The sequence below is a fragment of the Salmo salar genome, chromosome ssa11 (assembly GCF_905237065.1).
Source record: "Salmo salar chromosome ssa11, Ssal_v3.1, whole genome shotgun sequence".
NCBI classification, from domain to species: Eukaryota; Metazoa; Chordata; class Actinopteri; order Salmoniformes; family Salmonidae; genus Salmo; species Salmo salar.
Genome location: NC_059452.1, coordinates 99,018,506 through 99,038,342, shown reverse-complemented (window position 1 = coordinate 99,038,342; position 19,837 = coordinate 99,018,506). Strand labels below are relative to the sequence as shown.

At 49.9% G+C, this 19,837-nt stretch overlaps 1 protein-coding gene across 3 annotated transcripts in view; it reads right to left on the bottom strand.

Moving 5' to 3' along the window:
• LOC106563791 (protein phosphatase Slingshot homolog 1) overlaps positions 1 to 19,837 on the bottom strand; it is a 72,797-nt gene that overhangs the window by 2,705 nt on the left and 50,255 nt on the right. For all 3 annotated transcript variants that reach the window (XM_014129649.2, XM_014129648.2, XM_014129647.2), the window contains 12 exons: positions 13,369 to 13,481; positions 12,922 to 12,986; positions 10,051 to 10,172; positions 9,900 to 9,965; positions 9,699 to 9,764; positions 8,919 to 9,113; positions 6,005 to 6,098; positions 5,772 to 5,900; positions 5,529 to 5,575; positions 5,197 to 5,343; positions 3,781 to 3,981; positions 726 to 1,896 (listed from right to left, as the gene is read on the bottom strand). In XM_014129649.2, coding sequence (XP_013985124.1) covers positions 726 to 1,896; positions 3,781 to 3,981; positions 5,197 to 5,343; positions 5,529 to 5,575; positions 5,772 to 5,900; positions 6,005 to 6,098; positions 8,919 to 9,113; positions 9,699 to 9,764; positions 9,900 to 9,965; positions 10,051 to 10,172; positions 12,922 to 12,986; positions 13,369 to 13,481 — 2,416 coding nt within the window. The remainder of the gene's footprint in view (positions 1 to 725; positions 1,897 to 3,780; positions 3,982 to 5,196; positions 5,344 to 5,528; positions 5,576 to 5,771; positions 5,901 to 6,004; positions 6,099 to 8,918; positions 9,114 to 9,698; positions 9,765 to 9,899; positions 9,966 to 10,050; positions 10,173 to 12,921; positions 12,987 to 13,368; positions 13,482 to 19,837) is intronic.

Genomic DNA, 19,837 nt, shown 5'->3' with positions numbered 1-19,837 from the left:
TATCCAGAGTGACTTACAGGAGCATTAAGTGTCTTGCTCAAGGGCACAGACAGATGTTTCACCTAGTCGGCTCGGGATTCGTACCAGCAACCTTTCGGTTACTGGCCCAATGCTCTTAACCCGCTAGGCTATCTGACATCCAGTTTTTAGCTGATAAGAGTGGAACCCATCTGTGACAAAGAGCAACGAGTTGTGCATTCCGAGATGCCATTCTGCACACCACTGTTATTTGTCCGTTTGGGGCCCGCCTGTTAGCTTGCACGATTCTTGCCATTCTCCTTTGACCTCTCTGCCGCTGACTTGATATTTTTGGTTTATCCTACCGTTCTCGGTAAACCCAAGACACTGTCGTGCGTGAAAAGCCCAGGTGGGCGGCTGTTTCTGAGATACTGGCACCGACAATCATACCACGCTAAAAGTTGCTTAGGTCAGTCGTTTTGCCCATTCTAACATTCAATCAAACAGTAACTGAATGCCTCGATGCCTGTCTGCCTGCTTTAAATAGCAAGCCACAGCTACGTGACTCACTGTCTGTAGGAGCAATGCATTTTTGTGAACAGGGTAATAAACTGTCCGGTGAGTGTATTTCTGTATGAACATGCTTCTGTGTGGAACAGTTGTATTGCAACTACAGATAGTCAAACCCTAATTAAATCACCAATTGCCTTTATTACAGTGCAAAGACTCATCACAGGATTTGATCAAAATCATTCAAATAGTCTCACCCTCTTCCTCTCCTCGACCTCCTCCTCCTCCCCAGTCGCCACAGCAGAGGGATCCTCCTGCTGTTCCTGTCCTGGATCCCTGGGTATGGGCTGAGGTGTCTGCTGCAGTGCCTGATCAGAAAGGCAACGGGTCCTCCCATCCTGAGTCAGGCCCTGGAACTTCTCTCTGGCGCTGAAGAAGTTGATGTGGTCTGTGCTGAGAGCCGAGGACCCCTCCGCCTCGAGAGCAGGGTCCTGAGGGGGAGCACTGGGCTGACTAATGATGAGTACCTCAATACTGGAGGGTTGTTGTAATGCTGAACTGCCCAATGATGCCCCAGGTAACCGCTGGTCACAGTCTAGTTTCTTGTCAGGCACTGGTGTGGACGGCTCTTGTGGTCCTGCTGTTTGTGTGCTTGTTTCCGGGGTCATCGACGATGACTCAGGCACTGATGGTGTCACCTGCAGCTGGCAGTATTTTTCCTTAGGCAAGGTGGTGGACGGCTCCTTGGCTTTCGGAGTCTCGTCTTCATCGGAGGGGGTTGGAAGGGTGGCGGGGGAGACAAGGAGGTGGTGGATAGGGGGCGAATGAGGGCGTCCGACCGGCACGGTCTCCGCCACGGTTACCGTGGAAATGTTAGGCACCACAGTGGCCGCCCGCGGCTGAGGGAGAGGGGTTGAGGGGTCCTCTTCATAATCACACAGGCCGTTGGAAAGAGGGGGTGACTGGGAACACACAGACTCCCCCTGGGCCTGGGAACCAGTGGAACCAATAGTAGCTGCTGTTGAAGGATTCTGGTCCCCGGTGCCTAACGACCGGTCCCCGGTGCCTAACGACCGGTCCCCGGTTGTGGAGGTCAACAGAGCTTCAGTCCTAGTCTCCTGGTTAGTGTCCAGATTATTCTCCTGGGTAGCAGTAGTATTGGGCTGGCTACTGGACTGTACCACCTTCCCTGCACTAGAAGGGGTCCCACACTCAGAGATGGACCGCACCACCTGGCCCGTGTTGGAGGGGGATCCCAGCGGCTGCAGCAGCTCCTGCAGGGAGGGGGCGGCGGGGCTGTTACCCTGGTTACGAGGGTGGGAGCGGCCCAGGGTGTGGGGGTGTTGGACGGTCTTACACAGCGGCTCGTGGTGCTCCGATAGGTCACTGTCCGAGTGGGAACGCCACAGCTTGTTGTGTCTCTGCTTACTGGGGGGGTAGTGGAGAGAGAGGGTAGTGGAGAGAGAGGGGGGAGAGAGGGTAGTGGAGAGAGAGGGTAGTGGAGAGAGAGGGGGGAGAGAGGGTAATGGAGAGAGGGTAGTGGAGAGAGAGGGGGAGAGAGGGTAGTGGAGAGAGAGGGTAGTGGAGAGAGAGGGGGAGAGAGGGTAGTGGAGAGAGAGGGGGGAGAGAGAGGGTAGTGGAGAGAGAGGGGGGAGAGAGAGGGGGAGAGAGGGTAGTGGAGAGAGAGGGGGAGAGAGGGTAGTGGAGAGAGGGTAGTGGAGAGAGGGTAGGGGAGAGAGGGTAGTGGAGAGAGAGGGGGAGAGAGGGTAGTGGAGAGAGAGGGGAGAGAGGGTAGTGGAGAGAGAGGGTAGTGGGAGAGAGGGGGGAGAGAGGGTAGTGGAGAGAGAGGGGGGAGAGAGGGTAGTGGAGAGAGAGGGGGAGAGAGAGGGGGAGAGAGGGTAGTGGAGAGAGAGGGGGGAGAGAGAGGGGGAGAGAGGGTAGTGGAGAGAGAGGGGGAGAGAGAGGGGGAGAGAGGGTAGTGGAGAGAGAGGGGGAGAGAGGGTAGTGGAGAGAGAGGGGGAGAGAGGGTAGTGGAGAGAGAGGGGGGAGAGAGGGTAGTGGAGAGAGAGGGGGAGAGAGGGTAGTGGAGAGAGGGGTGGAGAGAGAGGGGGAGAGAGGGTAGTGGAGAGAGAGGGGGAGAGAGGGTAGTGGAGAGAGAGGGGGAGAGAGGGTAGTGGAGAGAGAGGGTAGTGGAGAGAGAGGGGGGAGAGAGGGTAGTGGAGAGAGAGAGGGGGGGAGAGAGGGTAGTGGAGAGAGAGGGGGAGAGAGGGTAGTGGAGAGAGAGGGGGGAGAGAGGGTAGTGGAGAGAGAGGGTAGTGGAGAGAGAGGGTAGTGGAGAGAGAGGGTAGTGGAGAGAGAGGGGGGAGAGAGAGGGTAGTGGAGAGAGAGGGGGTAGTGGAGAGAGGGGGTAGTGGAGAGAGAAAGAGGGGGGGCGAGGGTAATGCGAGAGAGGGGAGTTGGAGAGAGGCAGGGGAGAAAGGAAAGAATGACCGAAGAAGAGGAAAAAAGAGGGAATTGAGAGAAGAGATCAACATTAAATACTAGTTTCTGGTAGGCTCCTCCATCCAGCTCCATACCAGACTGGCTGCTCATTGGCTGACTGAAAACTGACTCATGGGCCCGGCTGACTCATGGGTAATTCCCCTGACTCATGGGTAATTCACACCAGGAGTTACTTGTGTGTTTATGTGTGAGGCACACACACACACACACACACACACACACACACACGTGTACAAAACATTAGGAACACATTCCTAACATTAAGTTGCACCCTTTTTGCCCTGAAAACCATCTTAATTCATTGGGGCATGGACTCTACAAGGTGTTGAAAGCGTTCCAAGGTGGCTGGGTGTCCTTTGGGTGGTGGACCATTCTTGATACACACGAGAAACTGTTGAGAGTGAAAAACCCAGCAGCGTTGCAGTTCTTGACACAAACCAGTGCGCCTGGCACCTACTACCATACCCCATTCAAAGGCACTTTAATTATTAGTCTTCCCCTTCACCCTCTGAATGACACACAATCCCTGTCTCTGTTGTATGAAGGCGTTTTAAACCTTCTTTAACCTGTCTCCTCTCCTTCATCTACACTGACTGAAGTGGATTTAACAAGTGACATCAGTAAGGGAACATAGCTTCACCTGGATTTACTGGTCAGTCTCATGGAAAGAACAGTGTGTTTCTCACAACTAACATCTGCTTAGAATGTCTTTACTGGGTTTGTGCTGTAAGTGACAGACAATGCAACCTGAGTGAGTGAGAGTGAATGGGTATGTGTATTAGCTAGTGCAGTGTGTGTGTGTGTGTGTACCTGGCCAGCAGTATGCCCTGGTACTCCTCTAGCTGTCTCATGAAGGAGGGGTTAGGTTTGGTGACAGCACGTCGTTCCTTAACGAAGTTGAATGCTCTCTCCAGGTCCCAGCCGTACTCCTTCATAGCGTAGGCTATCACCGTGGACGCAGAGCGACTCACACCCATCTTACAGTGAACCAAACACTTAGCTCCTGCTTTCCTACAGGGACACGACGAGACATTATTTAACACACACACTATAACTGGTTAACGTAATGACATAGGAGCAGAGATCAGAAACATTAGAGAGACAGACAAAGATGGGAAAGACAGAGAGAAACACAGAGACCCATCTCTAGAAAGATGTGAGTGAAAGTTAATGTGGCGAGAGAGTTGAGAGAAAGAGAGAGTTGAGAGAAAGAGAGAGTTGAGAGAGTTGAGAGAAAGAGAGAGTTGAGAGAGTTGAGAGAAAGAGAGAGTTGAGAGAAAGAGAGTTGAGAGAAAGAGAGTTGAGAGAAAGAGAGAGTTGAGAGAGAGTTGAGAGAAAGAGAGAGTTGAGAGAGTTGAGAGAAAAGAGAGAGAGAGTTGAGAGAAAGAGAGTTGAGAGTTGAGAGAAAGAGAGAGTTAAGAGAGTTAAGAGAGAAAGAGAGAGTTAAGAGAGTTAAGAGAGAAAGAGAGAGTTAAGAGAGTTAAGAGAGAAAGAGAGAGTTGAGAGTTAAGAGAGAGTTGAGAGAAAGAGAGAGTTGAGAGAAAGAGAGAGTTGAGAGAAAGAGAGAGTTGAGAGAAAGAGAGAGTTGAGAGAAAGAGAGAGTTGAGAGAAAGAGAGAGTTGAGAGAAAGAGAGAGTTGAGAGAAAGAGAGAGTTGAGAGAAAGAGAGAGTTGAGAAGAGAGAGTTGAGAGAAAGAGAGAGTTGAGAGAAAGAGAGTTGAGAGAAAGAGAGTTGAGAGAAAGAGAGTTGAGAGAAAGAGAGTTGAGAGAGTTGAGAGTTGAGAGAGTTGAGAGAAAGAGAGAGTTGAGAGAGTTGAGAAAGAGAGAGTTGAGAGAAAGACAGAGTTGAGAGAAAGACAGAGTTGAGAGAAAGAGAGAGTTGAGAGAAAGAGAGAGTTGAGAGAAAGAGAGAGTTGAGAGAGTTGAGAGAGTTGAGAGAGAGAGTTGAGAGAAAGAGAGAGTTGAGAGAAAGAGAGAGTTGAGAGAAAGAGAGAGTTGAGAGAAAGAGAGAGTTGAGAGTTGAGAGAGAAAGAGAGAGTTGAGAGAAAGAGAGAGTTGAGAGAAAGAGAGAGTTGAGAGAAAGAGAGAGTTGAGAGAAAGAGAGAGTTGAGAGTTAAGAGAGAAAGAGAGAGTTGAGAGAAAGAGAGAGTTGAGAGAAAGAGAGAGTTGAGAGAAAGAGAGAGTCCACAGAGGTCTGAGTCAGTCGGCCAGTCCAGTAGTGACTCACCTGGCTCTGGAGATGAACTTGTAGGTGTCGTTCCAATAGGCCAGCAGGTCTGTAGCCTCTTCATCATACACACGGATGTTATGGTACTCAAACACACCTGGGAAGAAGTTGTCAATCTCCCTCGTCACGTTCAGAATATACTGCACACTGGGGAGGATGAGGATGAGGGAGAGAAAAGGGAAGGAATGAAGGGAGAAAGAGGAACAAGGGAAGGAGAGAGAGGTGGCCAGGTTGTCATTATAGATAGGCAATGGAAATGTCAATAGAATTGAGATTTTGAATTTTATGAGCAGTGCAGTATGGGAGTAGTAGTTCTCTAGAACAAGACTTACCCACTGTTCTGCAGCTCTTCCAAATTGGATGCGTTCCACTCAGAGCCCTGGAGGGAAACAAAAACACTAAGATCAGTTCCACTCCAGTCCAGCTTTTTTTCCAATGTGCCTTTACCCCTTAAGGTCATGTGGAAGCCAGTTTAATGGCCGACAATAATAGCCAGTTTAACAGTAAGGATTACTAGAGAAAAGACTGGGATAGAATCAGAAAAGAATGCCAGAGAGACCAATCGACCGACCTACCAGGTAAACATGGTCAAATATCTCAGTGGGACTGTCCATCTGACCCAGGATCAGGATCATCTCGTTGTCTATGTACTCCTTAAACTCACACAGGTTACACACCATGTGCACCTCCAGCTCTGTGCGGATCTAGGACAGACACACAGGTTATACGCTCATACACACAATGTGCATTTCCACCACGCTACTAACAGACAATGTAAAAACTATGAGGGCATGTTATGAACACACACCTCTTTGCAGGTGACATTCTCCAGGTCTTTATGCATCATGATCTCTCTCAGACGAGTCTTGATGAGCCGCTCTGTCCTCTCTCTCTCCGTCGGCCTGGAAACAGAGCGGGGCAGTGGAAGTGTGTGAGATAACCCTCCCTCCTGGACTTCAAACGCTGACCCTTCCAGCTTTATTCCTACCCTTTCTTAACCCCTCCCGTTCTTAACCCCTCCCGTTCTTAACCCCTCCCTTTCTTAACCCCTCCCTTTCTTAACCCCTCCCTTTCTTAACCCCTCCCGCTTTGTTAACCCCTCCCTTTCTTAACCCCTCCCTTTCTTAACCCCTCCCGTTCTTAACCCCTCCCGTTCTTAACCCCTCCCTTTCTTAACCCCTCCCGTTCTTAACCCCTCCCTTTCTTAACCCCTCCCTTTCTACCCTTTGTTAACCCCTCCCTTTCTACCCTTTGTTAACCCCTCCCTTTCTACCCTTTCTTAACCCCTCCCGTTCTTAACCCCTCCCGTTCTTAACCCCTCCTTTCTTAACCCCTCCCTTTCTTAACCCTCCCTTTCTTAACCCCTCCCTTTCTTTAACCCCTCCCTTTCTACCCTTTGTTAACCCCTCCCTTTCTACCCTTTCTTAACCCCTCCCTTTCTACCCTTTGTTAACCCCTCCCTTTCTTAACCCCCCGACCCTTTCTTAACCCCTCCCTTTCTACCCTTTCTTAACCCCTCCCTTTCTACCCTTTGTTAACCCCTCCCTTTCTTAACCCCTCCCTTTCTACCCTTTGTTAACCCCTCCCTTTCTACCCTTTCTTAACCCCTCCCTTTCTACCCTTTGTTAACCCCTCCCTTTCTTAACCCCTCCCGTTCTTAACCCCTCCCTTTCTTAACCCCTCCCTTTCTTAACCCCTCCCTTTCTACCCTTTGTTAACCCCTCCCTTTCTTAACCCCTCCCTTTCTTAACCCCTCCCGTTCTACCCTTTCTTAACCCCTCCCATTCTACCCTTTTTCAGGCCATAAACCACAGAGCTATATAATAGTGGTATACACCTGTGAATATGTAGTGGTGTGTGTGTGTGTGTGTTATAGTGGTGTGTTGTATAGTGGTATAGTGGTGTCTGTGTGTGTTATATAGTGGTGTGTGTGTAGTGTATAGTTGTGTGTGGCGTGTATAGTGGTGTGTGTGTAGCGGCGTATAGCGGTGTGTGTGTAGCGGCGTGTGTGTGTAGCGGCGTGTGTGTGTAGCGGCGTGTGTGTGTAGCGGCGTATAGCGGTGTGTGTGTAGCGGCGTGTGTGTACCGTGTGTATAGCGGTGTGTGTGTAGCGGCGTGTGTGTACCGTGTGTAGTGTGTATAGCGGCGTGTGTGTAGTGTGTGTAGCGGTGTGTGTGTTGCGGCGTATAGCGGTGTGTGTGTAGCGGCGTATAGCGGTGTGTGTGTTGCGGCGTATAGCGGAGTGTGTGTTGCGGCGTATAGCGGAGTGTGTGTAGCAGCGTATAGCGGTGTGTGTGTTGCGGCGTATAGCGGAGTGTGTATAGCGGCGTATAGCGGTGTGTGTGTAGCGGCGTATAGCGGTGTGTGTGTAGCGGCGTATAGCGGTGTGTGTGTAGCAGCGTATAGCGGTGTGTGTGTAGCAGCGTATAGCGGTGTGTGTGTAGCGGCGTATAGCGGAGTGTGTGTAGCGGCGTATAGCGGAGTGTGTGTAGCAGCGTATAGCGGTGTGTGTGTAGCGGCGTATAGCGGTGTGTGTGTAGTGTATAGCGGAGTGTGTGTAGCGGCGTATAGCAGTGTGTGTGTAGTGTATAGCGGAGTGTGTGTAGCGGCGTATAGCGGTGTGTGTGTAGCGGCGTATAGCAGTGTGTGTGTAGCGGCGTATAGCAGTGTGTGTGTAGTGTATAGCGGAGTGTGTGTAGCGGCGTATAGCAGTGTGTGTGTAGTGTATAGCGGAGTGTGTGTAGCGGCGTATAGCGGAGTGTGTGTAGCGGCGTATAGCAGTGTGTGTGTAGTGTATAGCGGAGTGTGTGTAGCGGCGTATAGCAGTGTGTGTGTAGTGTATAGCGGAGTGTGTGTAGCGGCGTATAGCAGTGTGTGTGTAGTGTATAGCGGAGTGTGTGTGCGGCGTATAGCGGTGTGTGTGTAGTGTATAGCGGAGTGTGTGTAGCGGCGTTAGCGAGTGTGTGTAGCGGCGTATAGCAGTGTGTGTGTAGTGTATAGCGGAGTGTGTGTAGCGGCGTATAGCGGTGTGTGTGTAGTGTATAGCGGAGTGTGTGTAGCGGCGTATAGCGGTGTGTGTGTAGTGTATAGCGGAGTGTGTGTAGCGGCGTATAGCAGTGTGTGTGTAGTGTGTAGCGGCGTATAGCGGTGTGTGTGTAGTGTATAGCGGAGTGTGTGTAGCGGCGTATAGCGGTGTGTGTGTAGTGTATAGCGGAGTGTGTGTAGCGGCGTATAGCGGTGTGTGTGTAGTGTATAGCGGAGTGTGTGTAGCGGCGTATAGCAGTGTGTGTGTAGTGTATAGCGGAGTGTGTGTAGCGGCGTATAGCGGTGTGTGTGTAGTGTATAGCGTACACCAGCACTATGTGAGATTTTAACAATAACTATTTCTAGAAGGTCCCTTTCAGGTCCATAGAAACAGCAAGGATGTTTAAACCCTCCTTCTTAATCCACCTTCACCTAATTAGGCAGTTAAACAAGAACTTGATGGCAGAGATAGTTATTCCTCAGGACCAGAGCCTTGTGAAGCTGGTTGTAGCCCTGTCAACATCTGAACAATACATGTCTCTGGTGACAACACACGTTTTGTTTTACTGCACATCGGCTATGTGTTGATCATGGGACCTCAAGTCATAAAACATTTCCAATGTAGTGATTACACACGGCAAATAAACATCAACGTTGAAACAGTCCCACGCATCATGTAGCGCGTTTATGACACTCACACGTCAGAGAACATCACGGGAGAGTCGGCACGGTGTGATTGGACGTCCTGCATGGCGTTCCACTCGTTGATGCGCGATTGGTCAGAGGAGACCCGGCTCTGGTAGTAGCTGACCCAGGTCAGGAACAGACTGCCGGGGAAGTAGTTATGGCAACGAGCCACCTCACACGCCTTGTGGAGCGACTGCAGAGCAGACCTGGGAGAGGGAGTGGAGAGAAATGGAGAGGGGGGGAGAGGAGAGGAGAGAAATGGAGAGGGGGGGAGTGGAGAGGAGAGTGGAGAGGGGGGGAGTGGAGAGGAGAGTGGAGAGGGGGGGGAGTGGAGAGGAGAGTGGAGAGGGGGGAGTGGAGAGGAGAGTGGAGAGGGGGGGAGTGGAGAGAAATGGAGAGGGGGGGAGTGGAGAGAAATGGAGAGGGGGGGAGTGGAGAGAAATGGAGAGGGGGGGGTGGAGAGAAATGGAGAGGGGGGGAGTGGAGAGAAATGGAGAGGGGGGGAGTGGAGAGAAATGGAGAGGGGGGGAGTGGAGAGAAATGGAGAGGGGTGGTATAGAGAAGGATGAGAGGGGGTAGAGGGAGAAGATAGAGGGATGGAGAGAAATGGGCAGAGAAGGATGGAGAGACCGTGGGTGGGGGGGGGGGGGAGAATGTGACATTGATGAGAAATTGAGAAGATCAAAAGGTAAATGGTATGCAAGGTAAAATAACAAAGAAGAGGTGTATCAGACATTAGCTAGCATGGTGGAAACAAACCAAAAACAGAATATTCTGAAAAGTGTACTCACCACATGGCCTGCACCGACACAGGCTTGAATACATGGATCCTGTTATCAGTGGACACACTGAAACCCCTGAGAGAGAGAGAGAAATAAGCACTCATAAGAATTTACAAGGTCCCTTTTTCCTGAAAGTCCTCTGAAACATACATCTGTGGAGATGAGTGTGTCCCTGTCAGTATGGTGTGTATGTGTGAGAGACATTGTTACCCGTCTCCATCCAGGTGTATCAGCGAGTCGCTCCATAGAGGGAGAACCAGCCCCACCGAGCACGAGCTGGAAGACCCACACAATAAGCCTGTGTTACTACACCACATTTCTCTGTGATAGAGATCGTATTGGACTGAGTCCACACACACACCTGTCTGCAGGGCTGAAGTCCATACCCAGCACCAAGCTCTCCTCGGTGTCCTGACGGCCGTTAGTGGAGACCACCACCATGTAACGAGTCCCCTGGTACAAGCTACTCTCCAACCGGACAGCCTAGAGAGAGGGAAGTACAGAGAGAGAGAGAGAGAGAGAGAGAGAGACAGAGAAGTACAGAGAGAGAGAGAGAGCGACAGAGGGAAGTACAGAGAGAGAGAGAGAGCGAGAGGGAAGTACAGAGAGAGAGAGAGCGAGGAGGGAAGTACAGAGAGAGAGAGAGCGAGAGGGAAGTACAGAGAGAGAGAGAGCGAGAGGGAAGTACAGAGAGAGAGAGAGAGCAACGGAGGGAAGTACAGAGAGAGAGAGAGCGAGAGGGAAGTACAGAGAGAGAGAGAGAGCGACGGAGGGAAGTACAGAGAGAGAGAGAGCGAGAGGGAAGTACAGAGAGAGAGAGAGCGAGAGGGAAGTACAGAGAGAGAGAGAGAGCGAGAGGGAAGTACAGAGAGAGAGAGCGAGAGGGAAGTACAGAGAGAGAGCGAGAGGGAAGTACAGAGAGAGAGAGAGAGCAACGGAGGGAAGTACAGAGAGAGAGAGAGAGCGAGAGGGAAGTACAGAGAGAGAGAGCGAGAGGGAAGTACAGAGAGAGAGAGCGAGAGGGAAGTACAGAGAGAGAGAGCGAGAGGGAAGTACAGAGAGAGAGAGCGAGAGGGAAGTACAGAGAGAGAGAGAGCGAGAGGGAAGTACAGAGAGAGAGAGCGAGAGGGAAGTACAGAGAGAGAGAGAGCGAGAGAGGGAAGTACAGAGAGAGAGAGAGCGAGAGGGAAGTACAGAGAGAGAGAGAGCGAGAGAGAAGGAAGTACAAGAGAGAGAGAGAGCGACAGAGGGAAGTACAGAGAGAGAGAGAGAGCGAGAGAGAGAAGTACAGAGAGAGAGAGAGAGAGCGACGGAGGGAAGTACAGAGAGAGAGAGAGCGAGAGGGAAGTACAGAGAGAGAGAGAGCGAGAGGGAAGTACAGAGAGAGAGAGAGAGCGAGAGGGAAGTACAGAGAGAGAGAGAGCGAGAGGGAAGTACAGAGAGAGAGCGAGAGGGAAGTACAGAGAGAGAGAGAGAGCAACGGAGGGAAGTACAGAGAGAGAGAGAGAGCAACGGAGGGAAGTACAGAGAGAGAGAGAGAGCGAGAGGGAAGTACAGAGAGAGAGAGCGAGAGGGAAGTACAGAGAGAGAGAGCGAGAGGGAAGTACAGAGAGAGAGAGAGCGAGAGGGAAGTACAGAGAGAGAGAGCGAGAGGCGAGAGGGAAGTACAGAGAGAGAGAGAGCGAGAGGGAAGTACAGAGAGAGAGAGAGAGCGAGAGGGAAGTACAGAGAGAGAGAGAGAGCGAGAGGGAAGTACAGAGAGAGAGAGAGAGCGAGAGGGAAGTACAGAGAGAGAGAGAGAGCGAGAGGGAAGTACAGAGAGAGAGAGAGCGAGAGGGAAGTACAGAGAGAGAGAGAGAGCGAGAGGGAAGTACAGAGAGAGAGAGAGCGAGAGGGAAGTACAGAGAGAGAGAGAGCGAGAGGGAAGTACAGAGAGAGAGAGAGCGAGAGGGAAGTACAGAGAGAGAGAGAGCGACAGAGGGAAGTACAGAGAGAGAGAGAGAGCGAGAGGGAAGTACAGAGAGAGAGAGAGCGAGAGGGAAGTACAGAGAGAGAGAGAGAGCGAGAGGGAAGTACAGAGAGAGAGAGAGCGACAGGGAAGTACAGAGAGAGAGAGAGCGATAGGGAAGTACAGAGAGAGAGAGAGCGACAGGGAAGTACAGAGAGAGAGAGAGCGACAGGGAAGTACAGAGAGAAAGAGAGCGACAGGGAAGTACAGAGAGAGAGAGAGCGAGAGGGAAGTACAGAGAGAGAGAGAGCGATAGAGGGAAGTACAGAGAGAGAGAGAGCGAGAGGGAAGTACAGAGAGAGAGAGAGAGCGAGAGGGAAGTACAGAGAGAGAGAGAGAGCGAGAGGGAAGTACAGAGAGAGAGAGAGAGCGAGAGGGGAAGTACAGAGAGAGAGAGAGAGCGAGAGGGAAGTACAGAGAGAGAGAGAGAGCGAGAGGGAAGTACAGAGAGAGAGAGAGAGCGAGAGGGAAGTACAGAGAGAGAGAGAGAGCGAGAGGGAAGTACAGAGAGAGAGAGAGAGAGCGAGAGGGAAGTACAGAGAGAGAGAGAGCGAGAGGGAAGTACAGAGAGAGAGAGAGAGCGAGAGGGAAGTACAGAGAGAGAGAGAGAGCGAGAGGGAAGTACAGAGAGAGAGAGAGAGCGAGAGGGAAGTACAGAGAGAGAGAGAGAGCGAGAGGGAAGTACAGAGAGAGAGAGAGAGCGAGAGGGAAGTACAGAGAGAGAGAGAGAGCGAGAGGGAAGTACAGAGAGAGAGAGAGAGCGAGAGGGAAGTACAGAGAGAGAGAGAGAGCGAGAGGGAAGTACAGAGAGAGAGAGAGAGAGAGGGAAGTACAGAGAGAGAGAGAGAGCGAGAGGGAAGTACAGAGAGAGAGAGAGCGAGAGGGAAGTACAGAGAGAGAGAGAGAGAGAGAGAGGGAAGTACAGAGAGAGAGAGAGAGAGAGAGGGAAGTACAGAGAGAGAGAGAGAGAGAGAGAGGGAAGTACAGAGAGAGAGAGAGAGCGAGAGGGAAGTACAGAGAGAGAGAGAGAGCGAGAGGGAAGTACAGAGAGAGAGAGAGAGAGAGGGAAGTACAGAGAGAGAGAGAGAGAGAGAGAGAGGGAAGTACAGAGAGAGAGAGAGCGACGGAGGGAAGTGCAGAGAGAGCGAAGGAAAGGAAGCGTGAAAAGCAGATCTTGATTATTGCGTTGACGTTTTGATCATGCAGGTGTGTGTGTTTACTCACCAGTTTGATGTTGTCCTCTGGTCGGAGGAGAGTGAACATGGTCTGCAGGTGCTGCTGGAGGTCACCTGGAGAGACGGGCGCACACACACTTAACACTGCACTCTGTGTTCCCATGATAACCACCACCACACTGTTCCATTCCTCAGTATAGCATCCTAATGGCCTTTACAGTAGACTGCATATCTGCTCATCTCTTCTCTTTGTCACATTAATGCTTCATCACTGGCATCTTTCCATCTCTCTCTCCGCTAATTGAACCGTGAATTAGGGAGTTTCTCATGGCCACGGTGCTTTGCTTGCTCTTTGCGGTCTAGGCCAGGTAACTGGTAAACACTTGGTGACAACTGCTGATGTCAAAAAGGGCTTTATAAAATACATTTCAATGATTGATCTGGACATGAAACTACTGTGCTCAGTTTCCCATAATGTCTGTACTCCGTACTGTACCTGCATGTTTGCTGCGGAGCTGAGCGAAGCGGGAAGCAGAGGTAGGGGAGGAGCCATTTCCCCGGGGCAGGAAGAGGGCGGCACCTTTCACTGTCAGGAAGCTCTCACTGATACTGGAGAGAGAGAGTGGGACAAGAGAGAGAGATGGAGCGGAGGAAGAGTGTTAAAATGCTTTCACAACAACCAATACAATCCTATTATGGTAGAACAGCCCAATCTGCTGCCCCTGAGGCAGGGCAGTGTAACTGAGGAATAACAGGGAAAAGAGGAGGTCGCTTAGAGACAGAGCGGAACAAAAGCAGACCGTCCCGTGCCCCCCCGACTCTCTTCCAGGTTCCAGCACACCACTACATATGGGTTGTTGTCTGATGACAGAGTGTCACCTATTAGATGGATGTTCTCTAAAAACGCTACAGGCCGAGGGGCGATGTTCTCTTAAAACGCTACAGGCCGAGGGGCGATGTTCTCTTAAAACGCTACAGGCCGAGGGGCGATGTTCTCTTAAAACGCTACAGGCCGAGGGGCGATGTTCTCTTAAAACGCTACAGGCCGAGGGGCGATGTTCTCTTAAAACGCTACAGGCCGAGGGGCGATGTTCTCTTAAAACGCTACAGGCCGAGGGGCGATGTTCTCTAAAACGCTACAGGCCGAGGGGCGATGTTCTCTTAAACGCTACAGGCCGAGGGGCGATGTTCTCTTAAAACGCTACAGGCCGAGGGGCGATGTTCTCTTAAAACGCTACAGGCCGAGGGGCGATGTTCTCTTAAAACGCTACAGGCCGAGGGGCGATGTTCTCTTAAAACGCTACAGGCCGAGGGGCGATGTTCTCTTAAAACGCTACAGGCCGAGGGGCGATGTTCTCTTAAAACGCTACAGGCCGAGGGGCGATGTTCTCTTAAAACGCTACAGGCCGAGGGGCGATGTTCTCTTAAAACGCTACAGGCCGAGGGGCGATGTTCTCTTAAAACGCTACAGGCCGAGGGGCGATGTTCTCTTAAAACGCTACAGGCCGAGGGGCGATGTTCTCTTAAAACGCTACAGGCCGAGGGGCGATGTTCTCTTAAAACGCTACAGGCCGAGGGGCGATGTTCTCTTAAAACGCTACAGGCCGAGGGGCGATGTTCTCTTAAAACGCTACAGGCCAAGGCGTGTGTGAACCAGAAGTCCTCACAAGGATAGTAAAACAGCTGAAAATACTATATTTTTGGTTATGGAAAATATATTATACAGTGGTTTAGATGGTACAACGATTATCTACACTAAACTTGCTTGTTTTGACAAACTGAAACTAGGCAAACTAACATTTTTGCAACCAGGAAATGGCAGAGCGATTTCTGCATAGTGCAACTTTAACATGGTTGTGAATGTATCTCATCTGTATCACTGAATTTGCACAACGACTCATCCCGAATTGAATTCCGCTGCTCTACAGATCGCTCCAGGGAAGAAACGCTAGTAGGTGTGGTATTTGGCCGGAGCGATGTGGTAGTCAGGCCATCATTGAATACCTACAGTAATCAGAAAGATGACTTAACAGTACAGAGGACTAGGCCTACTCACTGACTGTGTCCCAATGGTAACCCATTTCCTGTATAGTGCACGAGTTTTGACTAGGGCTTTGGACAAAAGTAGTGCATCATATAGGGAATAGGGTGCCATTTGGGACAAGCCTCCTACTGTACAGTCATCTACTGTACTCCCAACTCTGTCTACTTGCGGTGGTCTTCCATGTTTTCTGCTGAGAACAGCAGTTTTATCCTGCAGGCTGAAACTGACCTCAGTACTAAAGGCATTCATGTACTGGTCGGCAGCAGAATACCGTAGGTACAGTACTGATCTGCAGCAGAATACCGTGCAGAAGGTACAGTACTGGTCTGCAGTAGAATACCGTACAGAAGGTACAGTACTGGTCTGCAGTAGAATACCGTGTGGGAAACTGAGCTACAGTATGGGACTGAAGCAGTGCAAACTGAGCTTTCAGACCAAAACACTGAACACACATGCCACTAAATACCTCTGCCATGTTCTCTACCACCCTTACACAAAATCACTGTTTCTGGAGAAAATACACTTTTTCATACTCTGAATCTATGGGTTTTAACCCTGAGCAATACTAATGTTCTTTCATCATGACAACAAACCATCCTCCATAACATGACACACAGGGAGAGATTACACACAAAGACACACACGGAAATGTGCTTTCAAACACACAGCTGGTTCCAATTTTGTGGTGGCTTAACTGTACTGGACATGCTCATAAACTAACGAACGAGGGGGAGAGAGAGGAGCTTAAAAACACAGGAGGTCAAGAAAACAATGTGTGTGAGACCTCTGCACGGCCATTTTAAACTTGACCCTCCTCTACAGTGCTTCATTCAGCCACTCTCTCTCTACTGCAGTCACTAGCTTATGGCTTTGGCCTTTATACAACATTAGGCGCAAACCCATATTAGATAAAGTAATGATATTTCTATGGGCTTACCCATTGGTCTAACTTACCCAGAAGGCCATGTAGCTGCACTTCAGGAAACATATTAAAGTGTTTTACATTTTATTACAGCAGGGGTTCTCAAAGTATATATTACTTTTTTAATTTTAATGATTAAACGACTTTTGGCCAACGGATCCGTGGAATACGTTTAAAGTGTGTAAAACAAAAAAGGTGATATTATTCATCTACAATGTATGTTCTTAACCCTGGGCAACATGGGCCTGGGGAGGCTCACAGGGATATTAGTATCCACAGTACTCTGTTCTTAACCCTGGGCAACATGGGCCTGGGGAGGCTCACAGGGATATTAGTATCCACAGTACTCTGTTCTTAACCCTGGGCAACATGGGCCTGGGGAGGCTCACAGGGATATTAGTATCCACAGTACTCTGTTCTTAACCCTGGGCAACATGGGCCTGGGGAGGCTCACAGGGATATTAGTATCCACAGTACTCTGTTCTTAACCCTGGGCAACATGGGCCTGGGGGAGGCTCACAGGGATATTAGTATCCACAGTACTCTGTTCTTAACCCTGGGCAACATGGGCCTGGGGAGGCTCACAGGGATATTAGTATCCACAGTACTCTGTTCTTAACCCTGGGCAACATGGGCCTGGGGAGGCTCACAGGGATATTAGTATCCACAGTACTCTGTTCTTAACCCTGGGCAACATGGGCCTGGGGAGGCTCACAGGGATATTAGTATCCACAGTACTCTGTTCTTAACCCTGGGCAACATGGGCCTCGAGAGGCACACAGGGATATTAGTATCCACAGTACTCTGTTCTTAACCCTGGGCAACATGGGCCTGGAGTGGCTCACAGGGATATTAGTATCCACAGTACTCTGTTCTTAACCCTGGGCAACATGGGCCTGGAGAGGCACACAGGGATATTAGTATCCACAGTACTCTGTTCTTAACCCTGGGCAACATGGGCCTGGGGAGGCTCACAGGGATATTAGTATCCACAGTACTCTGTTCTTAACCCTGGGCAACATGGGCCTGGGGAGGCTCACAGGGATATTAGTATCCACAGTACTCTGTTCTTAACCCTGGGCAACATGGGCCTGGGGAGGCTCACAGGGATATTAGTATCCACAGTACTCTGTTCTTAACCCTGGGCAACATGGGCCTGGGGAGGCTCACAGGGATATTAGTATCCACAGTACTCTGTTCTTAACCCTGGGCAACATGGGCCTGGAGAGGCACACAGGGATATTAGTATCCACAGTACTCCACCAATTATCAATTGTTCAACTGAATACTATTCCCCAGTGCATTTTGACATAAATGCACTGCAACTTAAAGTTCATATGGATCCGTTTAAATCGCAATATCAAACAATTTCTGGGAAACAATTAAGTACCTTTTTTGCTTACTACATGATTCCATATGTTCTATTTCATAGTTTTGATGTCTTCACTATTATTCTATAGCAAAAACAAAGAAAAACCCTTGAATGAGTAGGTGTCTCCAAACTTCTGACTGGTACTGTATATTTCCCAAGCCAATAAAGCCCTTTGAATTGAGAGAGCGAGAGCGGGACAGAGAGCGGGACAGAGAGAGGGACAGAGAGAGGGAAACAGAGCGAGCGAGCGAGACAGAGAGCGAGACAGAGAGAGGGACAGAGAGAGGGACAGAGAGAGGGACAGAGAGAGGGAAACAGAGAGAGGGAGACAGAGAGAGGGACAGAGAGAGGGACAGAGAGAGGGACAGAGAGAGGGACAGAGAGAGGGAAACAGAGAGAGGGAAACAGAGCGAGCGAGACAGAGAGAGGGACAGAGAGAGGGACAGAGAGAGGGACAGAGAGAGGGACAGAGAGAGGGACAGCGAGAGGGACAGCGAGAGGGACAGAGAAGGGACAGAGAGAGGGACAGAGAGAGGGAAACAGAGCGAGGGAAACAGAGCGAGGGAAACAGAGCGAGCGAGACAGAGAGCGAGACAGAGAGCGAGACAGAGAGCGAGACAGAGAGCGAGACAGAGAGCGAGACAGAGAGAGGGACAGCGAGAGGGACAGCGAGAGGGACAGAGAGAGGGAAACAGAGCGAGCGAGACAGAGAGCGAGACAGAGAGCGGGACAGAGAGAGGGACAGAGAGAGGGACAGAGAGAGGGAAACAGAGCGAGCGAGCGAGACAGAGAGCGAGAGAGAGAGAGAGAGGGACAGAGAGAGGGACAGAGAGCGAGACAGAGAAGGGACAGAGAAGGGACAGAGAGAGGGACAGCGAGAGGGACAGAGAAGGGACAGAGCGAGCGAGACAGAGAGCGAGACAGAGAGCGAGACAGAGAGCGAGACAGAGAGCGAGACAGAGAGCGAGACAGAGAGCGAGACAGAGAGCGAGACAGAGAGCGGGACAGAGAGCGGGACAGAGAGAGGGACAGAGAGAGGGACAGAGAGAGGGACAGAGAGAGGGACAGAGAGAGGGAAACAGAGCGAGCGAGCGAGACAGAGAGCGAGACAGAGAGAGGGACAGAGAGAGGGACAGAGAGAGGGACAGAGAGAGGGAAACAGAGCGAGCGAGCGAGACAGAGAGCGAGACAGAGAGAGAGGGACAACGAAAGCTGTTTAATGTTTCCCCTGTTTATTTCCCTTTTGTTTATTGTCTATTCCATTTGCTTTGGAAATGTAATCCTGTTTCCCAAACATAAGTTTGTACTTTAACTATTTGCACATAATGACATTTGTAAAGTCTTTATTCTTTTGGAACTTGAGTGTAATGTTTACTGTTCATTTTAATTGTTTATTTCACCTTTGTTTATTATCTACTTCACTTGCTGTGGCAATGTTAACATATGTTTCCCATGCCAATAAAGCCCTTGAATTGAAATTGAATTGAGAGAAACAGAGACCGAGAGAGAGAAACAGACAGAGTAATCCAACCATTTGTATGCAGCAATCTTCTCCATTTCAAATCCTCTCACTCATTGATCGATACAGGTGAGTGTCATAATGACATGGGGCACATTGGGGTGGACCCACCAGTCTCAATGAGCGGAGATTTGAAATATAAAAATGGAAGCGTACACATTGTTGGATTACTTCATAGAGCAAATAAAGATATATATTTGAATGTACAATATGTTCCATTATCAAAACGCACCACCTGCAACTGGACACAATGACATCTTAGAATATACCAAGATGATATCGCCAAGTTAACCTGTTGTGGATAGGGGGCAGTATTTTCACGGCCGGATAAAAAAACATATCCGATTTAATCTGGTTACTACTCTTGCCCAGAAACTAGAATATGCATATAATTAGTAGATTTGGATAGAAAACACTCTAAAATTTCTAAAACTGTTTGAATGGTGTCTGTGAGTATAACAGAACTCATATGGCAGGCAAAAACCTGAGAAGATTCCAAGCAGGAAGTGGCCTGTCTGACAATTTGTTGTCCTTCTGTTGCATCTCTATCGAAATTACAGCATCTGAGCTGTTACGTGACACTTTCTAAGGCTTCCATTGGCTCTCTAAAGCCTTCAGAAACCGGATTTAGGCGTCTCTTGTCTCTGGGCAGATAACAGCAGCACAGTTTGTCAGTGGTCTGCCTGGTGACAGAGAGACTGGAGATGCGCGTTCATGAGACCTTGCCATTTTTTTCTTTCCCTCTTTGAATGAATACAACATTGTCCGGTTGGAATACTATCGCTATTTTACAAGAAATAGCATAAAAATTGATTTTAAACAGCGTTTGACATGCTTCTAAGTACGGTAATGGAACATTTTGATTTTTTTTGTCACGAAATGCGCTCGCGCGTTACCCTTTGGATAGTGACCTGAAAGCACGAACAAAACGAAGGTATTTGGATATAACTATGGATTATTTGGAACCAAAACAACATTTGTTGTTGAAGTAGAAGTCCTGGGAGTGCATTCTGATGAAGAACAGCAACGGTAATACCATTTTTCTAATAGTAATTCTGAGTTTAGTGAGCCCCGAAGTTAGCGGGTGTCTGAATAGCTAGCCTGTGAT